The 22064-nt window shown below is 51.6% G+C and overlaps 1 protein-coding gene across 1 annotated transcript; it reads right to left on the bottom strand.

Moving 5' to 3' along the window:
• Nucleotides 1-17: 17 nt before the first annotated feature.
• C10H3orf70 (chromosome 10 C3orf70 homolog) lies at nucleotides 18-19687 on the bottom strand. The gene is made up of 2 exons (XM_069864634.1): nucleotides 19479-19687; nucleotides 18-1540 (listed from the first exon to the last, which is right to left on the bottom strand). The coding sequence occupies exons 1-2, from the start codon at nucleotides 19651-19653 to the stop codon at nucleotides 984-986; spliced, it is 732 nt and encodes a 243-aa protein (XP_069720735.1). The 5' UTR covers nucleotides 19654-19687; the 3' UTR covers nucleotides 18-983.
• Nucleotides 19688-22064: the final 2377 nt, after the last annotated feature.

Genomic DNA, 22064 nt, shown 5'->3' with positions numbered 1-22064 from the left:
ATAAACTACTAGTTTAAAAAAAATTTGTTATTCTTCAGGCGAATGCAGGCCCTGAGGCCATTTGGTCCTGAGTGCACATGTCTGGCACCAAACTGCACGGGAGGAAGCAGCAGGCAAAGCCGAAGGTGGATGTTGCGTTTTGGAGGTAGTCACATCCTTCGCCTATCACTTTACAGCCCAGCCTAGCATGCTTGTAGCTTGACAGTCGCGCTTCATCTCTGCCTGCTCCCCCTCCTGCTGAGCTGCAAAAGCCAGACCCCCTTCCTGAGATCCACGTAGAGACCAGCTGGATCCAGGCAACTCATCCCCCTCTGGAGCAGCTGCTTTCTCAGGAGATTTCAGAGCTTGACCTAACTCAGCAGATGCTCGGTGCATAGCCTGGAGAAAAGTTGGAGGCACTTTATGCATTCTCTAGCCTGCCATACCAACCCGCTGGGAGAGCAGTGCCAACGGCCTTCGAGAAGGGTTGCACCTGCATGAGAGAAAAGGATGGACGATGCGCGAGGACAGAGATGGAAAGAGCCTCTTCTGCCGCACCTCACGTAGCTGTTTGAGAAAGAGTAAGGGCAATGTGGTTTTGCTGCTTGCAGGTGTGCTGCGCCAGCTCACCCTCTGTGCTTTGAAGGCCCCCTGCAAACATCCTGACAGAGGGAAACCTCTCAAGTGGCACGTCCTCACAGGAGACGTGGCATGTGACGTAACCCACACCAAGAAAAGGGCCTGTTTCAGCTATAAAAGTCTTAGGATTTATCACTACCTTACGTGCAGACGTGGGAGATCTCATCAGGCTGAGAACGTGTTAAAATTGCTCAGGCTGCTGCTAGTTCGCCAACAGGCAAGTCCCGTGACCGCACTCCCATGAGGAATCTGAAATATCAAGTGCACTGGAAAAAAGGGATTGTCAGAAAAAACAGAAAATATAAATACTACAAAAGCAACATTACTGAGTGGGAACTGGACTGATCTGGTACCACCTTGCTGGATCACACGGTGGTTTCTATAGTCTCGATCACTTCCATTTCGCACTGTGAGGGTGACAAGAGTGGGCATTCATCAGGTTCCCAGCTGCTATCTGGGCTGTAATCTTCTTCTGAACTTAGCTCGGCCACCCCCTCCGTGTCCTCGTCACACGACTCGATGTAGTGAACCCCCACTGCATTGATCCCGGAGTCCTCGGAGCTGGAAGGGGACGAGCAGTGATCTGGTTTTGGTGTATTGCTCTCTTTTGTGATTAAGGCATTGCGAACGGGGACTTCCTCGGGCTTGATCTTGTGGGGCATGGGGGGAGGCTGCCTCTGGACGTAGCACATCTTCCCATTGATGCATTTCACACGATAATTGTCAATGAAGAGGTCTGCGATTGTGCAGAACTGCGGGGAGTCGGGGGGCAGAGGGGGCTGGAAGACGGGCGCAAACTTCAAAAAGTGTTCGGTGAGTGAAACAGAGATCTGGATGGTGTTTGGAGACTCCCGAGGGCGAACGGGTATTTCAGTGCTGGGAAGCTGCTCCACGGGCGTCATGGGCTGATAGACATATTTACCTTTGGGGAGACCAGAAAAGCAGCATTTAAAGATCATTATCGTTACGTTAAAAACAAGCTGATTGCGTGACGCTTGCCCTTGGCCATTACTAATAACTAATGGTCCCTGCAGTCAGCACACACACTGTTTTCACTGGCCCCAGGGTGTTCTATTCTCTCCTGGTACAGATTCTCTAATGCTGAATACTGCAGGGGAGCATAACTATCCTTACTTGAGTCCAGCTCCCCTCCCTGCTCCTGCTTTGCGGACAGCCGGAGCATTTCACTCGCCCTGGAATATTAACTCCAGGGGCACAGCTCCCTAGCTAAGAAGCGGACAGAAGGCCTGCGCCCCTTCCTGGGGAAAAGAAAACTAAAACGATGCTCAGAGACCTCTTTTTCCCCACTCAACACAGAGCGGTTCTAGGTTACATCTTTGCCACAATGATCAACATTTTATTATAATGCTATTATTCCAAATTACAATGAGTCTCCATGCGTTTCCATGTTCTTTTTTTTTCCCCTGAGAACTAAATCGTGTTTTTCTGTATTATAGACCAGAGGTGCATACATAACTGCAATTAGAATATTAAGGAAGAAAATAAGGGAGTTCCCAAGCCATAAAAATGCTTTTGGCATCTTGATTATCTGGTTAAGAAGTAAGAAAATAAGATTATGTTGGTTATATTGAGCTGAATCAAGTGTGAACTGCATTTTTTTTTACTAAAAGAAATAAATAAAAGAGCAGAAAATCAGTACGTTGTTAGGAAAAACTGAGAAACCTGAGGCTATGCCTAAGACTGTAAAATGCTGCATTTTATTTGCGCGAAGCCTCTGAAAGATTCACCTCTCCCCAGGGGCTCGTACCGTATGAAAGCACAAACTTCCACAAGACTTGGAAGTAGTGGGAAGCTTGGAAGAGTTTTGATTGCCACGCTGCAAATACTGCTCTGCACAGGCAGGAACAGTATCAAAGCCCGCGGGACTTTGATGGCTGAAGGAGCAGAAAGCCACCAAAGTGGGGCTGCATTAATGAATCTGGCACCTTTTTGCGTTTGCAGCCCTTCTCCCCAGAATCACTCACTTCTTTGGGAGATCAGAGCAGCGATTGCATTTCTGCTCAGGGAGGCTGAGCACAGCCTGCGATGGCAGCAAGGAAAGACGGGCTTTCCTCTCCCCTGGGAAGGGTTTGCTCCCCGCTACCCTACCTCTCCACAGTGAGAAATCCCATCCTCAGCCTGGGAATCCTTCCCAGCTGTAGGTAGAGCTCTGACTGCAGCCGTGGGGAGCGCTGGGGTGGGCTGAGCGATCCCAGCTCTGGGGCTGTCGGGGCCCACGCGCAGGCTGTGCTTTGCCAGCCCACTCCAGCATGTCACCGTCACCGGGGGAAGCCAGCAGCGCTAGGGAAGGCTTCTCCCAGCCCTGCTGTGCCGTGGGGATCGGAAAACGGCACACGTGGAAGTCGGCTGCGTTCCTCTCCGGGGACTCCAAACCAGGACAGGGAGAACGCTGCGAAGAGCCGAGCTCGGGGAGCACTAGAGCGTGGGAGAGGCAGGCGGTGAGACCAGCAGAGGCAGAAAGACAGCTCAGAGGAACAAGCAGCACAGCCCAGCCTGTCAGGCCAGGAGAGAGAAGGGCCGAGCGCGCCAGCCCAGCAGCGGGAGAAGCACTGGGTGGGAAGGGAAAGCAACACTTGGTGAATAGGTTTGACCAGCTCCCCACAAACACCTCACCAAGCACAGTTTTCCTATGATCTCTGAAATGATCCTTGTTAACAGAGCCGCCAGAAACGCTCACTGAAAACAAATCAAGCTTTTCCCCCCTGTTTGATTATAGCTGCGTGGCAGAAATACAAAGACATCCCCTCCACTTGCCATCTTTTTCACGTACCACGGTCTAGTTTCTAAACTCGTTATGACTCGGAGGCATTAAGTGCTAGCATCTAACAACGGAAGGCTCCACCGCAGGCAGAACAGAGTTCTCGCCCCTCGGGTGCCCTTTGGAGCCGCAGCACCGGTAGTTCAGTTTGGCAGTCACTGAGGGACAGGGTCTCGGGGATTCTTCCCTCCCCACTGACACAGCTTCTCTGGGGAGCTCTGAGGGCAGGCGGGCAAACCTTCCCTTCCCAGCCTGCCCCAACCCCAGCAGCCCCTGCCTTCTTGCCCCCCAACGCTCTCCAGAAATCCTTCTTTCATATTACTGAGCACTACACATGCCACTGTCTTGCAAAGCCACCCAGATGACCGACTAGCGTGCTGCTGATTGGAATAGTGGCTGATAAAATTCCGCTCACAGCAGCCTACCCCTGCCTGAAACCACGGTGCTGTATTTATTCATATATCTGGAGTGCTGCTGTGTGGGCTCCTGTTCCATTCCATTGACAACCAACAATAAAAAACGGATAGGAGTGTAAAAACAGAAGTCTCAACTGAATGTTATGCCACCTCTATTTGCATTGTCCAAGGAAGGGCCAGTGAGGACCGTAACAGGATCAAGGAAAAAAAAAAAAACGTGTCTTCACAACAGGACTACATGTTTCCACCTAAAATAGCCACCACGTGCTGGCAGAAGCCTGGAGTATGTCAGGAGAGGAAAGCAGGGGATTTAAGCCAAGGTAGCTTGGGTGCCGGATGATGAACCTTTGAGTCATCAGTTGGACTTCTTTCCTCCCCAAAAAGTGGTGGCCGGGGAGCCGAGGTGGCTTGTTTTCCCACTGCAGCAGCACACGGTAACTCACTGCGTGTTTCAGAACTGCCCTGCTGGTACTAATTTCAGGGTAGAAGAAAACAGCAGCTATTCTGTTTACAGCAGATTTCAGGTCCCCGTTTGTGTGACCTTACAGCGGCTGAAACCGTTTCTCACGTTCCAAGGACAAACCCTGCTCAGGTAAAGCAGGAATTGACCAACAGAAAGAAGACAAATATCTACATGCGCCGCTTTCTGCATTCTTTAGAATTCTGGAATAAGTTCGCTAAGTTTTAGGGCCAAGTTTGTTTACTTTAATATAGACTTCTGTTTAAAATATGATCAGACCTGTCTTTTAAGGGGTGCTGGTGCTCACAGCTGGGACTGTCAGCCTGGATCATGGACAAAGCTGTGGTTACAGCCTCAGTTACAATGCCTGACATGTCATAGTGCCTCTAAATGCAGCAGCTGTGATGCATCCTATGAAAAATAAATGCAGGAATTTAAAAATAAGATCACTCCCCTCCCCTGCAACATAGGCAGGGACGTCTTTTTCACAGAAAATCATCCCTTAAGCACAAGTCCCCAAGTTCTCTTATAATACATCTCGGTCTGACTGAACTCCCACAGAAATAAACAGCAATGCTTTTGCTGATTTTAAACAACTGGCGAAAGTCTATAATAAAATGGTATTTTGAGTTCCTATTCTGATACATTCCTTTTAATATGCTAACGTAAATTATTGCCTCTTTCTTCCAACCAAAGCAGCTGAAGAATTCTGCAACTGAGCTGCACTGATGAACGTTCCTGTAAATGACAGTGTTTTGCACAGACCAGACACTGCATCGCGAGTTGTCTCCTGGGTCACTCGCCACCGCTGCCTACATGAAAGACTGTAATCTGTGAAGGAAAAATACTGCACATGCTGAATGCCAGTCTGAAAAATCAAACTCCAAGTTCTGTGAAAAGCGGTTTGCTGTATTAGCAGAGGTCTAGGAAGCTCTCGAGCACTGTCAGAGCTGCTGCGGAGAAGGATCGCAGTTCTGGCTCTGCAGGTCCAACACCATAGCAAAAGGGCTGGGGGGAAACACGAGCCCATTCCTCCCCTGGATGTTTAATGGGAAATGTGTGAAACTAGGCTCTGCCAAAATTATTGTCGTGATAAGTCTCAATTATCCGTGACAGCCATATGCTAACAGCTGAGATGAACTGCGAGACAATGAGAGACTGCAGAAGTAGGTATGTGGGCTACGCGTAGTGATTTGTCACAAGTGAACGCCTGCACCAGCACCTACACCTCCTGCTGCGACGCGCTCGCAGCGGCATCCTCCAGGAATGCTTCACCTTCCTCTGATCCCACTCACACGGTGACAGCAGTCTCTGCACGACCGAAAGGATAGATTGTTCTTCCATTTCTTTATTATTCAACTGACCCTTGTGAAAGCCTAAAAACCCAAATCCTCTGGAGAATTAGCATATAGAAAAGCCCATACTCAACTGCAAAACAACTCTTCCAAATGCATCCAAGGGGGTAAGTTACACGTCAGTGCTCATCTCCCTGCTTCTCTGCTCAGAGAGGATGATTGTCATGGCCAAATTGGATGCACGCTGCTCACCACGCCTTGGCTCCATGCCTCCTGTGCCACCTGCCACCAGGTCCAGGTAGAATCCAGCAGAGCAGCAAGCTCTGTCATGACCTGCACATCTCCAGCAACTTGGAAAATTCTTATCTGCAAAAGGATATGCACACCTCCATATATATATAAAAACTCTGTTTGTGACACTGATCACCAGAATTATGTAGCTGATTGATTGGAAGCTGCATTCTAGCGTCTCCTGCTTATAAAAAAAAACAAATCGCAGCTTTGAGAAACAAGCCACGAGGTCATTTCTTTCTGATTTTTTTGCTAATTGAGCAGTCTGCATGCATCCTCACCAAACAGCCACAGCAGCAATTTCCGTGGTTAATACAAAATAACTTAACCATGAAATAAGCAGAGGTGCTGCTTAAATGTTTCATTCACGACTTCCCTTCATCCCAGCATTCTAGTTTACCTCCGACACTCATCAATGTGCCTGGCACATTAAGAAAAAGAATAAATCCACCTTTCAGTAGTGAGGTTTCACATAAAAAATTCTCAAGCTTTACCCTCTCAAAGTGCCACCTTGAAGGATTTTTTTTCCTCATAAACACCACCACAAACTGCAATGCGCTTCAGGAAATAATAAAAGATTGCTGTGGATCTTAGGAGTCTAAGTCAAGCGATACATCCCCCTGTATATTTGTTTGCATGCAAGACATCTAAACATCTTTTAACTGAAACATAAAAGCTTTTTTTCATACGTATTCTTCCCCCTGCAGCTGCTTGGGCAACGATCCCTACACCCTCCAATTTGCCAGCTCATCTACGCTCCAAAATCCGCAAGCCGTACGCATTTAACCAGAACCGGGCTCAAGTGGAGCCGTGCAGCTTAGGAACTGCCCACACACCTGAGCTGGCCGAGCACTTGTGCCACTGAGCCACGGTGCCTGGAGGAGACCGGTTCTGATCTCACTGGAGGCTGCAGCGCTTTTGGCTGGGCTGTGGGATCGGGAGAGGCTGAAGCAGCGACTTCAACCTTAAGGCAAAGCACACGGGCTGATATTTAGGCTGAAAAGGCGTGTATGCAAAGGCTGAGTGCAGTCGGTGTGGATGGTTTCACCGCGCAGAGCTGATTGGGGAGTATTGTCAACTTGCTCCTGCTTGAACCTTCACCTCTGTGGCGGCACCAGTGCCCTTTGGATGCACAGTCAGCCGGGATTCCCACTCCAGCCATGCCCGACTCTGACTGCCACACGCAACCCTGCCAAAAAAATCAGCTTATGTGGGAGGGAAGTCAGTCCTGCTATGAAGAACATAAAAATTCTAATTAAATCCTGCACAGTTTTGAAGGAGTGAAGGCAAAGCAAGTATTCATAATGCATGTGTAACAGGAGTCGGTGCTAGCTTGGAGGGATTCTGCATTAGTCTAAGGAGCGTTCACAACACGGGGGCTTTTCTGCGTCTCTCTGCATGGGGAAGCCTTGGAGATGAGCTTCTCAAGCACCGCCTTCGGCAAAAGACAGAGAACTACCAAGCGTTCTTCCGTGGGACTTGTTTGATACCTCACCAGCACGGCAGGAGAGCCAAGTCTGTCTCTTTAGGAAGAACAGACTCGATGCACATCCCTCTGACATCTAAATGAAGTTGTCTTGCAGGTGGTGACAGCTGCGAGCTGGAGCAGCGTGTGTGCTGGGACTGGCACAGGCACCTCAGGTAACCTGCCGGCCATCCAGCTGCTTCTCCAAAAGCCCCAGGTCAGGGAAGGACCCGCTACGGTTCCACTGCGGACAGAGCAGAAACCTGGGGCAGACAACGTCTCCCCCTTTACAGACTAAAGCAGAGCTTGCTGCCCACGCTCTGGAGATGCACCTTGAAGGGCACTCAGCACTCTAAGCGGCACCTTCTCAAATCCATCCCATTCCCGACCTCCTCTGAGCACAGAGAAGAGTCAGGCCACCACAGGGTTCTCTGTATGCATCACTTAAGAACAGGTAAGTCTTAAATGCAAACAGACCCTGGAGCTTCCTTCTATCATCCCTGCTCTTTCCTTTTCCTTCTTACATCAATTTATCAGACTTGAAGCAAAAGAAACACCGAAGCCTTGAGCAATGTTTCCTGCAGCCATAAACCCTCTTAAAAGGGCCATATTTGCTTCTTAATCATTGTAAGGGAACAGAACATCGACACACAAAAAAAGAGAGCTGAACACCAACGCGCAACACACGTGCATTCGGAAAAGAGCCCTTTCCTTTTGGGACCCGTGAGCACTGCCACACCAACCACAGGTACCGCTCGCTCCAAGCACAGCCCCACGCGGGGCTAGGAGGACACACACGCAGGGCAGCACAGGCACGAAAAGCACAACAGGCAGCCTGTTCCCTCCACAAGCACTGCTCACCACGAGCACAGCAGCTACGTGCCGGCCATCGCAATCCGAGCTCTGAACCCAAGGGCATCTGCCTTCCAATGTCCCTTTACTCAAAGGGCAGAACAGCTGCTGTTTGCACATTTCCCTGAAAATTTTATCCCCCCCTCAAGTTATGCTAGATGGGTTTTTTTTTTAATTCAGTACAGAAAAAGGCAAAAAAATGTCTCAGTGCTAAATATTTATTCCACAAAACCATCCCTGAGCGCCATCTGCTCAAGATTCAGTGTCCCATCATTTTCACACAGCCGAAATGTGTGCCGGTATGGTAACAAAGAAGGGTAAGTACAGACCAGTGTCAGAAGCTACCTAGAAAATGAAAGCATCTCCTGATACAGAGAAATCACAGGCACCAGAGAGACAGGTCACAGTCATCTTCCAGGTGCGCAATGCGCGCTGCAGTGGGGCACTCGTGAGCCCCTGTACACAATGGGAACATTTTCCTGTGGATTCTCAGAGAACAGAGCAGCTCACGGGCTCTTGAAGGGAAAGCCTTCTCTAAGGGATCGCAGCAAGCCAGGAGGACTGCACTCTGCACCCCAAAGAGACAGCCTGGACAGACGAATGAGGCAGGAGGCTGGGTTTGTAGCCTGGGACAGACGTCTCTTCACGGCTACCGCCTGTTTTCCCGATGGGCTGACAGGAGAAACAACGGCATATGTGCTGGGCTGTACCTGCGCCGCTCCCCTCCCGCTGCCCGAGCACAGGGGCTCCTGCTGACGAGGCATCTGTGCGGTGGCCTTACCGGAGCGCAGGCCTTCTGGGCATGACAAACAACGCGCTCTTCAGCGTTGGAACAGCATCCTTATTGTCACTACGGGCCATCCTTTTAACCCTCGTCCTAGTCCTGCTTCTGCTGCCCACTGCCCGACGTTCCCAGTCGTATTCTATCCAAACCAATCTTTGTATTTCTAATACAAGCCTCCACAGAATCCATTCCTGGAGAATTTAAGGGATCACCCTACCCGCTTATGTCCCAAATGCGTCACTCCCCAGAGCTGATGGGCCCGGGCATCAACCCTTCCCTCAGAGCAGGGTGGGATCCAGCAACGCTCTGCATGGAAAAACAGAAGAGCAGGTACCAGCCACGGAGGCAGAGGAGCTGGACGGTCGTGGCACACAGCGCCGCTGCAGACAAATAGCTCAGGGTGGCTGGACAACACAAACGGGACCAAACTCACCGCGTGCTGCTGCGGCGGGGTAAGCAAAAGCTGGCAGGGAGGTAAAAGCATCTCCCTCAGTCTAGTGGCACAGGGTGGGAAACCCAAAGGGAAAAGGTGAGCGTCTCCTCATGCGCACCCTGCTTCCTGATGGGCTCGTGCGGGCGGACTGCAGGGCGGCTGCGAGAGCTCATCGTCCACCGTGGCGCTCCCGACGGCAGCCAAGCCTTTCCCCGGGGACAAGCGGCACCGGTGAGCGAGTACAAACACCTGCGATGCGGCTCAGGACCAGCAAAGCTCTGAAATCCAAACAGCACAGGCAGCTCCACGGCACAAACAGCCAAGCACCCTGCCTGGAACGGCTGCAGGTGCGCTCAGCACCGGCATCGCACCTCACGCAGCGAGAGGAAAAGCAGCAGAGCACGGCCTCGCTGGCACAGCAGGGAAAAGGCTCCGGGGCTGGGTGCAAGTACACAAGCCAAACAAGCACTATTGAGAGCACGCGTGGGGGCTTTCAAGCTCCGCAGCCACCAGTGAGAACAAGAATACAAATGCATGCTTCTTGTTGAAATTGTTTTACAACATAGGTTATATATAAATTCCAACTGTTACGTTGCCTAAATTAAAGCATGGGTATAATAAAAACAAGGCCCAGTTGCCAAGCAATCAGATTTTACTTTCCCAGTAGGTTTTTTACTTTCATCTATGTGAATATACTGAACTATTGGCAAAAACATGTCTGGAACGCACCAACTACACTTCTTGAATTCTGTCATCAGTCACTACATAAAAATTGATTAGTGGAAGAATCAAAGCCATTATGAAAACACAGTCTGTATCTTGTGAATAAAGTCATGAAGGTGCTGAAATAAAACCAGAACACACTGTAACACAGTCACTTTATATGCAGAGAGAGAGATACACGCATATATACACACGTGTGCGCTACCTGGAATCCAGTCTACTGCCAACCATCATTTACGTTAGAACAAGCCTGTGCCATCCACCAACAGCTAAGCCCACACTGTCACAGCTGTCATTTTGGAACATCTTACAATGTTTGTGAGTAAAGCATTTCACTTTTTATCCTTTAGAGAAACAAAAATTTCTGGTATAGCCTCATCAGTGTGCAGAACTAAGTTACCATGGCTCGAAGTGAGTCATGAAGCGTAAGGCAGCGTTGGTTAAACTGAAAGCCATTACATAAAAACACCCAAGCTGTCCATTCCCTACAAACCCAGCTCTGCTGGTTGCACCAACAGGAGCAGCACAAAAAACATTCTTGATGGGTACTTGGGTGCTGCCAGGAAGTCTAAAACCAAGCACCTCAAAGCCCTCTTCAGCTCTTCCTGAGTGCTCAGTCAGTTCTGCAGACGTGAAGGACGGAAACTTTGAAGACTCCTATCTCGTGACCCACAGAGCAACGCAAGGATACGACCATGGGCTGCAGCAGAAGACACATGAAGCATCCATCAGCAACCACAAGAGTAAGGATAATTTGTTAGAAGACACTGCAGTTGTACACTGTCGCCTTTAGGCACTCCCAGAGATGTGAACAGGCAAACATTTCCTCACCGGCAGGGGCCAGCAAGGAAGCAACACGCTTGCCACACCACCACACTCCAGTACCAGTTTTATCTTTGAGCTGTTACTCTACGGTGAGCAAAGTGCCCAAAGCCTTTTACCAGAATGAAGCCCTCTGAGCAGGAGCAGGGGCTCAGCCTTCTCCAATGCTGTTCAGAGCATCTGGAATTCGCAGACATCCAGGCCAAAAGCTAACGGGACACAGTATCAGTGAACCCACAGCCCTGTTGTTTCAAGCTTCACGCTGAGGTGTCATTTATCCGCAGCACAGAGGCTCTGACCAGCAGATCACCGAGTTCTGGGGAAGCAGATATAATTCTCTATCACTCATGCTCCTCAGATGGATGGACAAATTAGGAAACACAGCCTCACAGTCATGCATGACAAACAAGAGTTTTTGGCTAGGAAAGCGCTTTAGTACACGAGGCCCTTTTTTCTCAGGACTTTGGGAAAATGAAGTGCAGTGATTTCTATTCAATCCTATATGAGGCATGGAAAAGTTTGTCCTACAAGACGTACTGACAACAAGTAAATTGAATCCAAAGATTTTCCTGTGGTCTATTCTGTTTAGGTGATGTCAGGGGTCTGTGTTGACAATAATAATAATAATAACAAAACAGGCATGTCTCGAAACATAACTCTGCATTACAATAAGGATTTCAAAATGAATGCCAGCAGGTTCTTTCATAGGCACTGACGTTCCCACAGGGTTTGATGGAACTTCACACGTGGGTTCTCCTTCTGAGACACAGCATCAATAATACACTCATACTCTGACTAGTGGATAACAACTAAAACCAGAGCAACACAATCCAGGTCCAGAGTGGGACACCCCAAAAACCTGGCAGGTGTTTCCCCTTAGAGTCACACTTCAGAATACACCAAGCTGACACTCTTTCCTTCGTTGTGTACAGCTCAGTGAAATGAAGCTGGAATATCATAGCTCTTCAAAATACAGGTGAAGAGAAGATATTGCATAGCCATAGGCAGCAAATCCTCATTAAAAGTGTTTCCCCATCACAAGCTGAAAAATTCACCTTTCCGTGGCTCTTGCCTGGCACTCTGCATAATGCCTTGCTTCTGCACACATAATTCGTCCAGAGACACAGACCTATGCTGGATCAAATCCTTTTTACAGCAAAACCAAATGAAAAATGCCTATTTCTTCTCAGATTTGTAATCATCCTCCCACCAAGACAAACCGCGTTTTCAGAGAACACTCAGCCCCAGCGTTCCTAGCCCCACTGCTCCATTCCTGCTTAGCTTTCCACAAGGAGTAAGGTATGAGCTACTCCAAATATTCAGCCTCAGAATTTAAAGCATAAGCACGCTACAGCTCCCTTCTCATGTTTATCCAACAGCTCTGTCCTTGGGATGCAGTTTTGCCCTGTGGAGCAGCACTACTGGGAATTCAAGTCGCCATCCCGAGCGCCCAGGGGGCTCCTTCAGCCAGCTCCGGTCTAACCACCCCTCGCAGCCAGAGCCCGACTCGAGAGACACGCACAGCACAGGTACACGGCTGCCCTTCTGCTCCCTCCTGTGTGTGGCTGAGAGTTTTTGTAGCCACCAAAAACCAAAGCAAAGAAATCCTATCGGAATGAAAGCAGGGCTTTTGGAGGTCTACAACGTACGCAATGCTGCAGAGCACCCCAGGGCTTGTTTTGGGATCTCCTCCGGGGCTGCAACCACTTCTCAACCAAGGGGACCTCCTCTGTAAACCCCCAAGCTCGGTCACAGCGCACTTGCATACCTTCAATAACCATTTTAGCTCGCTTACCAGAGGTCTGTAACAGGAAAGAAAGGCTGCCTTGCTGATTCCCTGCTTACAGTTCCCACAGGCAGACCAGGGTCTGAATAATTACACGGGCTTCAAAGACTGTCAGAGCCCCCCGCTGATAGCTTCTGTCGCTCGAGAGCTGGGAGAGACTCCATAGAAATGCTGCTTATGTGCACAGAGCTGCTTAGATGCTGCACACAGCACTGCCGAGCAGGGTGAAGCACCAGCACCTGGAGGCAGGTGTGCGCTGCCAGAGGACAGGGCAGAGGTGCAATGTGACACGCACCACCACATCTCTCTCTGGAAGAGATACGGTCCAGGCTGGCCTCAACAGAGAGCTTTCACCAGGTTTGCAGGACAGAAAACAAGTCAAATAAAACCACTGGTATTTCAAGCAAGAGACAAATGCAAGAAACGAGTATCTGCTGTGAGTACAGGCAGGTGAGGAGACTGGAGGAGTTTTCTTCCTTCCCTGGCAGCAGCTGTAGGAGATGGATGATGGCCTCTCAGCACCCAGCAGAACCCCAGCGCACCCCCAAAGCCACAGCTGGCTGTGCCACCGCTGGGGCACCCACAGACACCCACACAACAGACACATTGGGAACCGAGGAAGCTCGCTCTGAGAGGAAAGAGAAACTCTTGGATTGTGCATCCCCAGAACGTGTGCAGGCACAGCCAAAATTAGGGAAGTCATCCCCAAAATGACCCAGAAAACACAAGCCCTTCTCGGTGTTCTGCCCATCACAGAAACCCATTTTCTCCTCTTGGCTGAGGAACGAATTCCTTGGGTTCCTTGACAAGCCTGCCTGACCTCATGCAGGAACTGCCAGATCTGGATCTAAACCCAGGGCATCAGTCCCATTCTGACGTGATGCACAGCGGGGAGCAGGAAGCTACTTCAAGGCACACCTGCAAGTGCTCTACACCACTCAGCAAAACGCAAGGCTGAGGGAGCACTGAGGTTTTCTAAAACCCACCCTGCCACACAATCCTTTTAGCTGTCTTAGCCTAGCAACTGTTTCCCCTTCCTGAACCCCCAAAGGAGACCCCACAGCTTTCACCCTGTGCAGTTTGTTTTCTTGTAAATGGCCCAAACAGCTGAATGCTGCAAAAGTGGTGGAACTGAAATTTATTTGTCACATCAATTCTTCTATATAAGATATAGAAGATAAGAGATTAGTGAGATGTCCCTGCCCATGGCAGGGGGGGTGGAACTGGATGATCTTTAAGGTCCCTTCCAAGCCAAACAATTCTATGATTCTATATGCAAGCCGCTTTAAGTAACTAAAAGCCTGTTTTTTGATGCTGAACCAGGAGAAAAAATAAACACTCAAATCACAGAAAAGCTAACCCAAGTAGCACAGTTACTTTCTATCAATATGCTGTGAAACAAGCATCCTGCTACCCTCACTCATAAGGTATTTTCGCAACTGCAAGGTAACATATTGAGAGTTTTGCAAGGTGTTTAACATAACGCAAGACATTCAAATAAAAAAAAAATTAACATGGTTGCAACAGAAAACCCTATTTCAGGGATGAAGCCAATTCTGTAACTGCACCAAGTGTGATGCTTTCTCTGGTGAGCTAATCCTCCTCAGGAAGTAAAATTAGCAAAACACAGTCAAAGTCGTGCTGTCAGGACAGATATAAGCCCAAGGACCTGATCCCTTCTGACAGGAGCAGGTAGCACCACACAGCCAGCAGCCTCACAGACAGCATCAGTGCAAATCAGAGCCGCAGTGGAAATCCAGAGGTGAGGAAAGGGAGGCAGGCATCTTTCTGCAGACCTGATTCCGCCGTGGGTTCTCTCTTACTCTGGGAAGAGTTGATCCGAGTAATTTAATGCTCTCACTCTTTCTAATAAAGAAAATCCCACAAGGCTGTCAGAGGGGAGGAAGGTGAAGAGGGGGCTATCACCCTGGCAAGGGGAATGCACAGAGGGATAGACGGAAAAGGTGCCGTGCGAGCAAAGAAATGCATCATGGGACAAGTCAAAACAACTCTTGGGCCAACACGCTGTTCCCTCTGAAGGCTGAGCCCTCGTCCCGCGCCCACACGGAGACAGGGGTCTGCAGGCGCACGGATGCCCAGCATCACGCAGGGGAAGGGTGTTGTAAGCATCTACTGCAGCAGGATACGAGGCGCTGCCTGCTCTGCCAGAGCCCCGGTGCCCACAGAGCCAGCACCTCCAGTGACACCTGGTGCACCCCGCAGCCCCCCCAAACCCCCACACTGCACACACCGCATCCGCCCGCTTACGGAAGTTTGACTTGGGTTGAGAGCTCCCCAGGCACAGAGGCACACCAGAGAACCACCTCCCACCTCACAGGGAAACCTGCTGAAAACAGATTGAAAATGACCCACAATGAACTCCCGGGTTTAGAAGTCGTACAGGTACCCACAGCACTGGAGGTTCTCAGAGCCGTCTGGATACACTCAGCAGTGTCTGTGATCTCACTCCCCAGCTATTATTGCCATTATACAGAGAAACACTGGAGGTAAAGGGAGCGCTTAAAGTACCGCTCACTTCAGAGCCTGCCAACAAAAATGGCTTTGGGGAATTCAAACTAGGTGCTTTCTCAATTATTACTTCGATAGCCGTACAGCTCTGCAAGGCCAAATTGCTTCTGTCACCAAAGTAAGCAGATGTGATCCTGAACGCACATGAAGAGACAATCTACTCACTATAGCGGTGCTGAGCCTTTGTCATTTTAAAATGTAAGTGCACTTTAGCCGAGTTGACATTCTCCGGGACCTTGGACACTGATGAAAAATAACACTTCGAAGACCATTTTAATTGACAGAGATCTTCCTGTACTCCAATAGAGCTCTTAAGAGTCACAGAAAACCACTTTTAAGAACCATCTGAGGATGCCCCAGTCGGTTCTACAGCACTGGGTTTACAAAAGATAACTCCCAACACTGTTTAATTACATCTCTGCCCTCTATACCATTTTCCATTATAGGCCTCATTCTTACCCCTTTTAAGTCCAACTCAACTCATTCTGCAGGAGCAGGATACAGAGGGATCCTCAGCTCTGAAATGTGCATTAGGAAATAAGGGAGCAAGAAGAGAGCACTCTTCTTCATGGCTTTCAGAAGATTAAAACAAAAAAATGAAGTATGTGACTTCCTTCATTTAAAATCACGGGGGAAATGTATCTCGAAGTTTCCTTAGTTGTAATGGAGGAATTAAGAAGGAAGTTTGTGCTTCTTGCAAATAATTACTGTTAAATCTTATGATTGCCTCAGGGAAGCTAAGGGCTGGATGGGATCTCAAGTGGTTCTTCAGGGAGGGCATTGGCTCCATGTAACTCCTAAGAGATGCCAGTCCGAGGCTTCCTTAAAGGCCTTCAAGGACCACGATGCCTCATCTTCTTGAATACTCTGTTAGCTTGCTTCATTTATCTTCCTAGTTAAAATGTTTTCTAATATCCAAACCTAATCTTTCCTTGCCATGGTAAGTGGTAACTGGTTATCTCCCAAGACTGTGCGGAGAAGGAATGCAGCACAGCTTTCTTTGCAAGGCTACCTTTACTCTTCACAAAGCTCATCTCCCCTCCCTCCCTCAATCTTAGACAGCCCAAGCAACCACTGTGCTTTTGCACCCCCTTGTAAATCAGATTTTCTAAGCTCATCACTGTGATCTCTCACAGAAACTCACCAATTCCCTGCAGAACCCCCCAATTCTCCAACAGCTTTTTAAAGTGTGATGCTGAAAGCTAAACCCATCAGCCTGGCTTCATCATCACTGAGCTGAAGAGGCTAATTAAATTGCACGCTTGCAGTGCTCCTGTTAATGCATCCCCAAGCGAAGGCTTGGGTTCTGGTTTTGGATTTTCTACCATAAAGGCCACCTGCTGCTGACACACACTCGCTCTGCGATCCATCTTAATCCCCAGATCCATCCCCGCAATGTTCCATCTCCAGGTGTTTCCAGCTCTGCATTTGATTTCCCCTTCCCAGGACAATCCCAGCTGATTTCAGATAACACCTCCAGTTTATAAACACCATTTTCAGCTCTGACCTCATCCTCCAGAGTGCTTAAAAGCTCATACATCTTGATGGCAATCACAAATAACTGAGACCAGAGGAATTTTGGAAAAGAAGAGTATTTCTAGGGCATAACTTGAGGGCCCTTGTGCCATCTGCAAAGTGCCAACAAGATGCCCCTGTCCCAGAGCAGCAGGTGACTATGACAACCCTCAATTAGCCCGTTGTGCCACCACACAGCACTCACTTTGGGGCACAGACAGAAAAAAACCACATTGTTCTGCAGTGATTTCAAAGAAACCCCAGATCAAGGCAAAATTCTCCAAATCTGCTTGTAATCCTAAAAGAAGCTCCCACCAAAATAAAACGCGTCTTCTCAGGCAGGCCCTTTTTCTCATTAAGCGAAATTTGCACAAAATGTGTGTGAGGGGGAATCTGTGTAGGATTAAATTACAAAGAGAGATGGTGACAGACTTTAAAGGAGAACAGGATGCCAGGGCTCAAGGGACACCATGAGCAGCACCCAGCAGCCTTCACACCAAGGTCCCACTTTAACCCTGACCATCCAGGCTTTAAGCCCTCCAGAACACGACTCGTCCCAAGTACCCAGCTCTGTCACCATCCCCCAACCTTGTCCTGACACGCTGTTTGAAAAGCTGCTCGACAAGGCTTTAGGTGATTAATTATTCCTCAGACTCTGTTTGGACATCCACGGAGCAATCCCAGCCTCCATGATTACACACATCAGTATCTTGAATACCAATATCAGAAGTTGTCAGGCACCTTTTCAACAGAGTTGGGTCAACACTGGATTTTGAACCGGTAACTGGATGTACATCCGAGAGCGGTGCCTGCTATGTACATGCACAGCAGTATCTACCACGCGTATCCTAAAGCACCTACTCAAAGGCTTTAAGCCATAATGAATGCCTGCAAAAGCCAATGATCAAAACTGAGAGCGAAGCAGCCGGTGGATGCTCCCCTGGTGAGTAAGACACCGTACGGGAAGGGCCACAGACACCTCTCACTAGCTGTCACCGGGGCTAAGCGGCTCCAGGAGCATCTCCAAAGTCTGGGGGGGTCCAGTGGCCATAGGACAGGGCGGATGGGGCACTGAGGTGGTTAGGGCAGCTGGGACACAGGGGCCATTACGAAGGGGCGTGTGGGCACTGCTGGGGTGGCTGCAGCAGCAGTGCTGGGGGACACAGGGACCACTGGGGCACTGAGGTGGATCACGGGCAGCGCTGGGGTGGTTGGGGCAGCGGGGGCTGTGGGGGCACATGGGCACCACTGGGGCCATTGAGGCTGTTGGGGCAGTGTGGAAGGAACCAGTAGGGTGGTTGAGGCACTGGGGCAGCAAGCAGGCACCGCCGGGGTGCTCAGGGATCAGTGGGGCCGTTCGGACTGTTGGGGTGCTGGGGTGGTGAGTGGGCACTTCTGGAGCACCTGGGGCATGCAGGGAGCAACAGGGGTGCAGGTACCGTGGGGCACTCAGGGAGCATTAGATGCGCAGGGAGCACTGGATGTGCAGGGAGCATGGGGTGCTCAGGGACCTCAGGAAGCACTGGAGCATGCAGGGAGCATTGGGTGCAGGGACTGTGGGGTATGCAGGGACATTGGGGCGTGCAGGGAGGATTGGGTGAGCAAGGAGCATGGGGCACGCAGGGAGCGTGGGGTGTGTGGGCATCACTGGGGTGCACAGAAAACATTGGACGTGCAGGGAGTTTGGGGAGCACAGGGAGCATTGGGGGCAAAGGGAACACTGGGTGCACAGGGGGCACTGGGGTGCACAGGGAGTGTTGCATGTGCAGGGAGCATTGGGAGCGCAGGGGCATTGGGTGCACAGAGTGTGGGGTGCACAGGGACATTGGGTGCACAGGGAGCACTGGGGGGCACAGGGAGCACTGGGGGAGCTCAGGGAGCACTGGGGGAGCTCAGGGAGCACTGGGGGAGCTCAGGGAGCACTGGGTGCAAAGGGACCATGCGGTGTGCAGGGACACTGGGTGCACAGAGAGCACTGGGGCGTGCAGGGAGCATTGGGTGCAAAGGGAGTATTGGGGCATGCAGGGACTGTGAAAAGCGCAGGGACCGTGGGGTGCAAAGGGAACATTGCGGCGTGCAGGGACTGTGGGGAGCATTGGGTGCAGAGAGAGCATCGGGGCTCGCAGGCACCAGGGGGTGCACAGGGACCATGGGGTGCACAGGGAGCACTGGGTGCATGGAGAGCACTGGGGAGCACAGGGGACGTTGGGGCATGCAGGGACCGTGGGGTGCGCGGAGAGCATAGGGGCTCGCAGGGATCGTGGGGTGCACAGGGAGCGTTGTGTGCAAAGGGAGCATTGGGAGCACGGAGAGCACAGGGGTGCAGAGGGAACGTGGTGTGCAAAGGGGGCACTGGGGCTCGCAGGGAGCATTGGGTGCAGGGAGAGCGCAGGGGCGTGCAGGGACCGTGGGGCGTGCAGGGAGCACTGGGGCTCGTAGGGAGCGGGGAGAGCACAGGGAGCAGGGGGCGCAGGGAGAGCATTGGGGCTCGTAGGGAGCGGGGAGAGCGCAGGGAGCAGGGGGCACAGGGAGGGCTCCGGGGCTCGCAGGGAGCGGAGAGAGCACAAGGGAGCAGGGGGTGCAGGGAGAGCACTGGGGCTCGTAGGGAGCGGGGAGAGCGCAGGGAGCAGGGGGCACAGGGAGGGCTCCGGGGCGCACAGGGAGCAGGGGGCGCAGGGTCGGCGGGGCTCGGGGCGCCGGGGTGACTCACAGTGGCACCATCCGAGGTGGCAGCACCAGTGCAGGCGGAAGCAGCGGCCGTGGCTGTGCGTGGTGCACAGGGACAGCCCGTCGCAGGGCTGGAAGTCGGGTCTCCCCGCGCAGCTGCGGGCCAGCGCCTGAGCCTCGTCCAGCTTCTCGCTCTTGGCCGCCGCCGCCCCGCTCATGGCGCCGCCGCTCCGCCCGCAGCCCCCGCGCCGCAGCGGCAGCAGCAGCGGCAGCAGGAGGAGGAGGAGGAGAGGGAGGAGGAGGAGAAGGAGCCGCAGCGGGGAGCGGCGCGGCCCGCCCCGGCCCCGCCCGAGCGCGGAGCCGCCGCCCCCGGCGGCCTCGGGGGCTTCGGGACGGGGGGCGGCGAGGCCCCTTCCAGCCCGAACCGCCCCGTGGGCCCGCGAAGGCGCCGGGCAGCGGCAGCGGCAGCCGGGCGTGAGCAGCCCACGGTCCTGGCCAAGCCAGCCCGGCTCCCCGAGCATCCCCCACCTCGTTCAGCACAAACCGAGTCTCCCTCAACCCCGGGCTCCCTCAAACCGAGTCTCCCTCAAACCGAGTCTCCTTCAAACCGAGTCTCCCTCAAACCGAGTCTCCTTCAAACCGAGTCTCCCTCAAACCGAGTCTCCCTCAAACCGAGTCTCCCTCAACCCCGGGCTCCCTCAAACCGAGTCTCCTTCAAACCGAGTCTCCCTCAAACCGAGTCTCCTTCAAACCGAGTCTCCCTCAACCTGAGTCTCCCTCAAACCGAGTCTCCCTAAACCCGAGTCTCCCTCAAACCGAGTCTCCTTCAAACCGAGTCTCCCTCAACCTGAGTCTCCCTCAACCCACGTCTCCCTCAACCCGAGTCTCCCTCAAACCGTGTCTCCCTCAACCCACGTCTCCCTCAACCCGAGTCTCCCTCAACCCCAGGCTCCCTCAATCCGAGTCTCCCTCAACCCAAGCCTCCCTCCAACTGAGGCTCCCTCAACCCGAGTCTCCCTCAAACCGAGGCTCCCTCAACCCACGTCTCTCTCAACCCAAGTCTCCCTCAACCCACGTCTCCCTCAACCCGAGTCTCCCTCAACCCCAGGCTCCCTCAATCCGAGTCTCCCTCAAACCAAGTTTCCCTCAACCCCGGGCTCCCTCAGCCCCAGGCTCCCTCACATCCTGACCCAGCTCCCCAGGACGGGGAGGGGAGGCAAGCAGGCTGGGTACCAAGCGATCTGGGGCGCTTCGAGCGCTGTTTGCCGGGACAGGCGGCGCAGATCACGCCTGCAGTGCCAGGGCCGATGGAGCAGGAGGCTGAGCTGCTTGCCCCTGGCACAGGCACTTTGGTGTTTTACTGCTCATGCTACTTATTCTCAGGTCATCTCACCAGAAAAACTGCTTCTTTCCAAGAATCATAGAATCAGTTGGAAAGGACCCACGGCATCATCGAGTCCAGCCATTCCCACCAATCACTAACCCATGTCCCTCAGCACCTCGTCCACCCATCCCTTAAACCTTAAAGTTTGCCTTTATCTTGAGCAGTAGCTACGTTGTTTGGTTTCCTAAGTTTAGTGGTGGGCTTGTCTGTCTTGTCAGAAAGTAAGTTGTGTTTTTTATTGCTCCTCTGCTCAGGACTGAGTTGCAGTCAGCTTTCTGATAGAACTGAAATCAAGCCAGTAATTTTCGTAGTCACTTCCCTTTGTACAGTATGCAACAGCTCTTTGTTAGAAGTAGTCAAAAAATACTTAATTTTTCTGTGCAGAACACTCCCAGACATCCCTTTGGGGTCTGTCCTTGGGATAGATCCCACACACTTCCCAATGCTGTACGCCCTCCTGAGAGAATCATTTGCTCCATGCTGACAGAGAAAGATTAAAAGCAGCCAAGCTGCAGGTGTATCGCTGTGATCAACTACTCGCTTGGTGGGTAAAAGCAAGGGATATGGATTGTCACTGCCGAGCAGAGAGTGGCACCGAGCCGTGGCACAACCTCTGCCCATTATCCCTGACTGGCACAGACCAGCTCCCTGCGGCACTGCTGGTCCTGGGATGTTTCCATGCTTCCATGGCTTGAGGAAGAGCTTCCACCAGGCTGAAGGGATGTTTCTGGAGCTGGGTTTGATTGCTAGGACAAAAGCAGCTGGGGCTGGCTGAGGGCGGCAGGGAGGTTTACGTGGTGCCTCAGGGATGGGACCTATTAAACTCAGCCTATATGGGAGGAGATGGGTGCTCAGCTGCACCAAGCATGGGGGTTTGAGGCTTCTTGGCACTGGCCATCACAACAGAGGGAGCTTCACAACCTGAGGATTTTAAATGCCTCCAGGGTTAATTACACTGGAAAGTGAGTTTTCTGAATCACTCCTCAAAGCTTACTGCTAAATCAGGTGTTTCTTTGACACTGTCCTGTTGTCCTCCCGTTCCCTGGAGCCCAGCAGCAGCAAACGGGAGATGCAGCTCAGCTCCCAAGAGAGCCCCAGCACGAGAACTGCCTCCTTTACCTGCTGACACACAGCCCTCTCTCTCCACCGCTGTTTCACCTCGGAGCTGCTCTAAGACCCAGCCTGGGCTGCAAGATCCCTCTCTGTTCAAAAGAAACAGACTGAAGGAGGGTGAACTGGGGGTTG

The sequence above is a fragment of the Phaenicophaeus curvirostris genome, chromosome 10 (assembly GCF_032191515.1).
Source record: "Phaenicophaeus curvirostris isolate KB17595 chromosome 10, BPBGC_Pcur_1.0, whole genome shotgun sequence".
Lineage (NCBI taxonomy): Eukaryota > Metazoa > Chordata > Aves > Cuculiformes > Cuculidae > Phaenicophaeus > Phaenicophaeus curvirostris.
This window is presented reverse-complemented; position numbering and strand designations above follow the sequence as displayed.